Source organism: Chelonoidis abingdonii, chromosome 6 (assembly GCF_003597395.2).
Source record: "Chelonoidis abingdonii isolate Lonesome George chromosome 6, CheloAbing_2.0, whole genome shotgun sequence".
Lineage (NCBI taxonomy): Eukaryota > Metazoa > Chordata > Testudines > Testudinidae > Chelonoidis > Chelonoidis abingdonii.
In genome coordinates this window covers 16224663-16230862 of record NC_133774.1, presented here as the reverse complement: position 1 = coordinate 16230862, position 6200 = coordinate 16224663, and the positions used below count along the sequence as shown (strand labels likewise).

At 39.5% G+C, this 6200-nt stretch overlaps 1 protein-coding gene, 1 long non-coding RNA gene and 3 other non-coding genes across 7 annotated transcripts in view; all 5 read left to right on the top strand.

Moving 5' to 3' along the window:
* Positions 1-6200, top strand: part of LOC142046965 (uncharacterized) — an 8760-nt gene that overhangs the window by 1660 nt on the left and 900 nt on the right. The gene's annotated exons all lie outside the window — the stretch shown is intronic.
* LOC116834461 (small nucleolar RNA SNORD58) lies at positions 717-783 on the top strand. The gene has a single exon (XR_004375952.1). It is a non-coding gene; the product is annotated as a small nucleolar RNA SNORD58 (small nucleolar RNA).
* On the top strand, positions 818-3696 carry LOC116834460 (large ribosomal subunit protein uL22). The gene is made up of 3 exons (XM_032796558.2): positions 818-950; positions 1944-2135; positions 3605-3696. Exons 1-3 carry the CDS (start codon positions 915-917, stop codon positions 3650-3652), a joined length of 276 nt encoding a protein of 91 aa, XP_032652449.1. The 5' UTR covers positions 818-914; the 3' UTR covers positions 3653-3696.
* Positions 1619-1684, top strand: LOC116834462 (small nucleolar RNA SNORD58). The gene has a single exon (XR_004375953.1). It is a non-coding gene; the product is annotated as a small nucleolar RNA SNORD58 (small nucleolar RNA).
* On the top strand, positions 2265-2330 carry LOC116834463 (small nucleolar RNA SNORD58). The gene has a single exon (XR_004375954.1). It is a non-coding gene; the product is annotated as a small nucleolar RNA SNORD58 (small nucleolar RNA).

Here is a 6200-nt window from a genome sequence, read left to right as displayed (position 1 = left end):
TGCTGCTGCTTCTGGAAGCTGCTTGAGGTAAGCATCTCCCCCGTCCAGCTCCTATGTGGTTCCTGGCCAGTGGGAGCTGCGGGGGAAGCACTTGGGGTAGGGACAGTATACAGAGCCCACTGGCTGCCCCCTACATGTGGGAGCCAGGGGGGGACATGCCGCTGCTTCTGGGAGCCATCCAGAGTGGGGCAAGCCACTGACCCCGCTCCCCGGCAAGAACTCGAGGGCCAGATGAAAACATCTGGAGGGCCAGATGCAGCCCTCTGGCCATAGTTTGCCCACCTCTGATTTAGATCATAAGCAAAAAATAAGTGTGAGCCCAGTTTATTCTAATGAATGTAAACCTCCATATAACTTCACATAGTTGGCAGCCTTTGCTTAGAAGGTCCAGGGCAGCAGTAATTAGCGATACTATAAGTCAGAACTGATGTGTTCAGACATGCATTGGGGAGGCTGACATTATAGCACTCATATCTTTTAAAAACAAAACAAAAAACAAGCCCACAAAGCCAACTTGGGCATGTATGTAAAATGAGAAGACAAATGTATTTTGGTTGATCCTGAATACTGTTAAAGGGGAATGGAGAGTTTGTGGTGCGCTAGTTGCGTTTGGAAAGAAGGTACAGTCATTTTGGTGTATTAGCTAAAAAAGCAAAAAGGGATTTTATCCTATATTTTTGGGTAAGAATTGCTTGTAGAGTCATGTGCATTTGTGGTTGCTGTGATGACTTTCTTAGGACACCTTTGGATTAACCATGAAAAGAAATGTGTATTCTGAGCAACCTTTGTAAAAGAAAAGTGATTGTTTTTGTTTTGAGTAAAATTTAAAACTAAACTCTTAAACGTTCCAGGCCAAGCAGTGGGGCTGGACACAGGGACGTTGGCCTAAAAAGAGTGCAGAGTTCCTACTGCACATGCTCAAAAATGCTGAGAGTAATGCTGAACTCAAGGTACGTTAAAAATGCAAATAGACATGTACAGTTTAACACAGTGGTCCCCAAACTGTAGGGCATGTGGTTTGGAGGAATGTGGCGGGGAGGGGGTGCAGTGGGACCTGGACCAGCCCCTTGGTAGGGCGGGGTGGGGGCATGTGGCTCGGCTGCATCTTGGTCGCTGGCCCCAGCTCCTGGCTACAGCTCTGCCCCTGGCTTGGGGCGGCGTAGGGGCAGACGTGGACACATTCCATTCTTGATAAGGGGGAGATGCGAGAGGTAAGGTTTGGGTACCACTGATTTAAAGCAGCTCAAAACCTTGGATCCAAATACTCCTAAATGATGGTTAAAAAATCTGAAAGGTTAGGGGAGCCTGGAGAGCTTTGAGTTGTCTACTGAGGTATGGATCTGGGGTTTTGGTTTGGCACCATATCTCTTAAAATATTTAAATTTATGCACATCTTTGGAGCACAAAACATGGTGGGAAGTCTTATAAATTATACCTAGTTCATACACTAAATTATCAACTTGACTACATAAAGAATGAATACATGTGGCAAAAATGAGTCTTTTAAGATCCACAGTTAGGTCCATGTTTTTGGGGGGTGGGGGGAAGGGGAGGGTTACACATGGAAAACTTGCATTCTGTTTATAATGTTGTAACGCTAAATTGTAGTGATCTGTGGTGGCAGTGATGACTATCTTAGGACACCTTTCGAATAACAATGAAACAAACTTCATTTCTGAGCCATCATAATGATTTTGAATATTTTTTGTAAAAGGCAGCCTAAAATTTTTAGGCTTCCTGGGCTATTAGTTGACTCTTCAACTTATAAATGCGTAAAAATGCTGTGTACTTTTGTGAGATGTGCCATGATAAACTAGCATATGTTCCCATGTAATAACTTTCCAGTTTCCATGTTCTGCCATTTTTGGTACAAACGAATGTTTTGTTCATAGAGGAAAATAAACCTAGAATAAATCTTACACGTTTCTGTTGCATTTTTTCAGGGTCTTGATGTGGATTCTCTGGTAATTGAGCACATCCAGGTCAACAAGGCCCCCAAAATGCGCAGGCGTACCTACAGAGCTCATGGTCGTATCAACCCCTACATGAGCTCCCCCTGTCATATTGAGATGATCCTCACTGAGAAGGAGCAGATTGTTCCAAAGCCAGAAGAGGAAGTTGCTCAGAAGAAAAAGGTAAGAAAAGTTTAGTAGTGGTGGTATTGAGTGGTTTTGCTCTGAACTTGTATATTACAGACTAGTCCATTTGTCAGTGTGTTTTAAACAATCTGAATTTTTTTAACTTGCATTTTTCAGATTAAATTGTTGCTATTATGATTATCTTAAGACACCTTTGGAAATAACCATGGAAAAAAATGCATTCAAAGCAACCTTAATAGTGTTATAATTTAAATGTAGTGTTCAGAATATGAAAGGATGCTCTATAAATAACTTCACTGAAAGGAATGGCTTTCATTTGTATGCTTTCCAGTCCCTGATTCAAAAATAATACTATACCATATATTCTCGTTCATTAGCCCATTCGTTTATAAGCCGACACCCCCGCACCCCACCCCAAATGGATAGGTAAAAACTGTATGACCCTTTCATAAGCTGACCTTATATTTCAGGGGTTGGAAAAGCCACTGGCGAGTTGGGACATTTTGTTTACCTGCAGTGGTCACAGGCACGGAGCCCCGCAGCTCTCCGTGGCCATGGCTTCCCGTTCCTAGCCAGTGGGAGCTGTGGGAAGTGGTGCTACTTCCCGCAGCTCCCATTGCCTGGGAACAGCGAACCATGGCCACAGGGAGCTGAGGGGCTCCATGCCTGCAGACGCTCCAGGTAAACAAAATGACAGTGTATTAGATATTCAATTCAATAATTCCATAGAGTTTAAAATTATCAAATTTTGGTGTAGACCCGTTTATAAGCTGACCTCCGCTTTTTGAGGTGTCACTCTTTTACTAAGAATATTTGGCTTATGAATGAGTATATACGGTAATTGTTCCTGAAGAAAAATTCACATGATAGCGTCAGGGTAAAAAGAGTTGTTCAGTTATATTAAAATGGGCTATCAAAATAGCCAGACTAAGAGGAAAACTGGTGAAATAGTACACACTTAGGGCAGTCCCATTTCTAAGGTTTCCAAACTCTTATGTGAACCTGAGAATGACAATGGCCTAATTGTAGGCTGTGTTGTAGCTGTGTTGATCCCCAGATATTACACAAGGTGGGTGAGGTAATAATACCTTTTATTGGTCTAACTTCTGTTGAGAGAGCCGTTGGCCCCAGGAAGTCTAATGCGAACCCTGGCGACCCTATTAAAATGGGGTTGTGACCCACTTTGGGCTCTGGAGTCAATTTGAGAACCTCTCAAGTAGTTAGCACATTTTAAGGGATGACTCAAGGTCTATTAAAATACCCCTGTAGTTATAGGACAAAAAAGGGAGGGAGGGGGAGATTTGTAATAACCATAAATTCAGTGTATTTATTGAGACCATGATTTTTAGTGTCTAGCAAAGTTAACGGATTTAAGCTCCCATGCTTGTCTTTCAAAAGTGTTTGCAGGTTTTCTTTGAGGATGAGGATGGATAGGTCACATACAGAGTGGTGATATAATCTGCTTGGTAGATGCAGATTTTCATTCTTTCCTTTTTATTTTTCAGATCTCTCAAAAGAAGCTGAAGAAGCAAAAACTTATGGCTCGGGAGTAAATCTGACATAAGATGTACATAAATAAAAAAGAAAACGGATATTATCATGTGTGCTTCTTTTCTTGAGTAATTAACTTTTCCAGGGTTTTTGCTTTGTTGAGCATAACTTATTTGTAATATTTAACTGGGATTTTTTGCTCTATTTAAATATTTGCATGTTACTATTTGAGATTCTTCAAATCTTTAAAAGTGTGCTTCTTTCTCTACTCTTTCCTAAGCAGTTATTTGTAAATTATCTCCAGGATTTGAAAATTCTGTTTGGATTATCAGATATGGCCTTCATGAGAAGACGCATCACAAAAGTTCCAGTAAAATCAGCTGGGGTGGTGTAAACAACTTACACAAGTATTTTGACTGCTTTTTAATGAACTTATCTTTGAAACTTGTGCAATGTCCAGAGCCATGCCTGTTCTTTCATTTCTACCCCCACTACATCACTTTGGAAACAATATTACTTTAGCTTTCATAAATGAGAACAGTAGATAGATAGCACTGGATTGAATAACTTGTAGTTGTCTTAGGTGAGGCAGGAAATTTAGTTTAGCAGATACTGAATTTATTCCTGAAAGATGGCTATACATTACAGTAGATTTTAATCTTTCGTTTATCAATGGTTTGTCCCATCAGTTTTTCAATCCTGCTCTGCGGGAAGACCGCTTTTAGGAGGTGACTGATGCCCATTTGATCCTTCCCATCTGGGGAGCACATAGGTACATTATGATGATTTTCTGTGTGGATAGCTGTCCCATCGTGAGCATGGACTGAGTCCAGCCATTCATTTCACCTAGGCTGCTAAACAGTTCTCATTAGTTATGTTGGTCACCATTGACCAGGGCTGGATTTGAGGTGATAATAGTTGAAAGGCTTCCAGTCCCCTGATCACTCTTGTTCCTGGTTTATTTGTATTCTTCTCTGAATAGATTAATTTGGTTGTTAACCTGCAGAGTTACTCTAAATAGCACCATCTCTGTGTAGAAAAGTTTGAGGAATATATTTGATCTAAAAACCCTGTGCTCAAACTGATATTCTGAGTTGTACTGAAGTAAATGTGTGGATAAAATTGAACTGATTGCTATTAGATCTATTTCTTCTACAAAATATAAAAATTACAAGTCAGTGTTTAAGGTGAAATCCTCATTTTAAAGCAGAGATAGTCAACTTTAAGGTAGTAAAGGGCCACAAAATCCACTAAAACCCTTTGGTGGACTATAATCAGTATTGATTTATTTTTAGTTTATTGCGTAACTCAAATGTTTTACAGTGCAGCATGTTCGCATACAGCTAACTATTCAGTGTAAAACCAAAGTTTTCTTAATTTAAAGGTAGTGCTGTATTTATATTTAAGAAAAAATGTAAGCGTCTTTCACTAAACTTTCAGTATGCAGAAGAGCAGGGGATTAATAAATGAAAACAGCAAATGGTTTTTTCTTTGCTGCTTATTGTTACAGTATTTTACAGTGTGAAACTTGAGGGTGAGCCTCAATGTAATATCAGTTTAGTGCATCTAACTCATTAAGATTGGAGCGTGTTTTCATCTGTCAGTCAGTTCCTTTTCTTTGACTTCAGATGATTCAGTGTAGAGAAGTTACTTTCAAAGATGTAAGTGCTTTCAAACATAGAACACAGTTTCAACAACCAGTTTTTCAGATTTGGGAAACAGGACTCAAAGCAGTTTCCAAAACTGAACATCATTTTCATTGGCTGCAATCAAGAAAAGATCAGCTTGCAGCTACTGTTCGGGTTCAGAAGGCTGGACGTTGACAACAGCTGCAAGTGGATCATTAAAAAGGATCAGCTAAGGCTGAAAACTTACAAAATTTGTTGATACTAAGCATCATTTCAACATCAGTAGTGTTCCTGCTAAACTGACTTGTATTCATGCCATGCTGGGTAAAAGGCAAAATCCAAATGCAACAGGTGAGTCTTTTCAAAAGTCCAACTTTGCTTCTGAAACTATCCAGGTGATCAGTGAGGTCTGGTCCATGCCTTTCAATTGCAGATTCAAATAATTCAGAGGTTAGGATGTCAATAAAAAATGACATTAAAAAGAAAAACAGAATATTCCAGCTTTTCCAAGAACAACTCGGTATCAAAACTTGCAGTGTTTTTCAGAAAGGCACTTACCTCTTTGAAGCGCAAATCTCTAAAAAAGCATTTCCTACAAATCTGTCATGATGCAGTGATCTGTTGCTACTGTGAAAGTAGAATTAATTATATTGTAAAAATAAAAATGGATTAAAGAAATGTTGTATGTACCTTTAAGCAGAAATAAAAAATGTTGAAATACAGGTGCCAGGAAAAAAAACATTAGGCATAAACAAGGGTGCTAATGGAGAAACATTAACAGAAGATCAGTAATAGTTAAGTAAGAAAATAAGATATGCATGGCTAGCCCAGGAAACTTATCAGATTCTGCTTCCTTTGTTATCTTGCTAAATGCTCCCCCTTTTATCTGCATAAATAAAATAGTTTGTGTCTTGTATGGTGCTCACATTATCTGGGTGTCTTAGCAGAGCGCTGTGCTAATAAAACAGAGTGGTCTGACAAA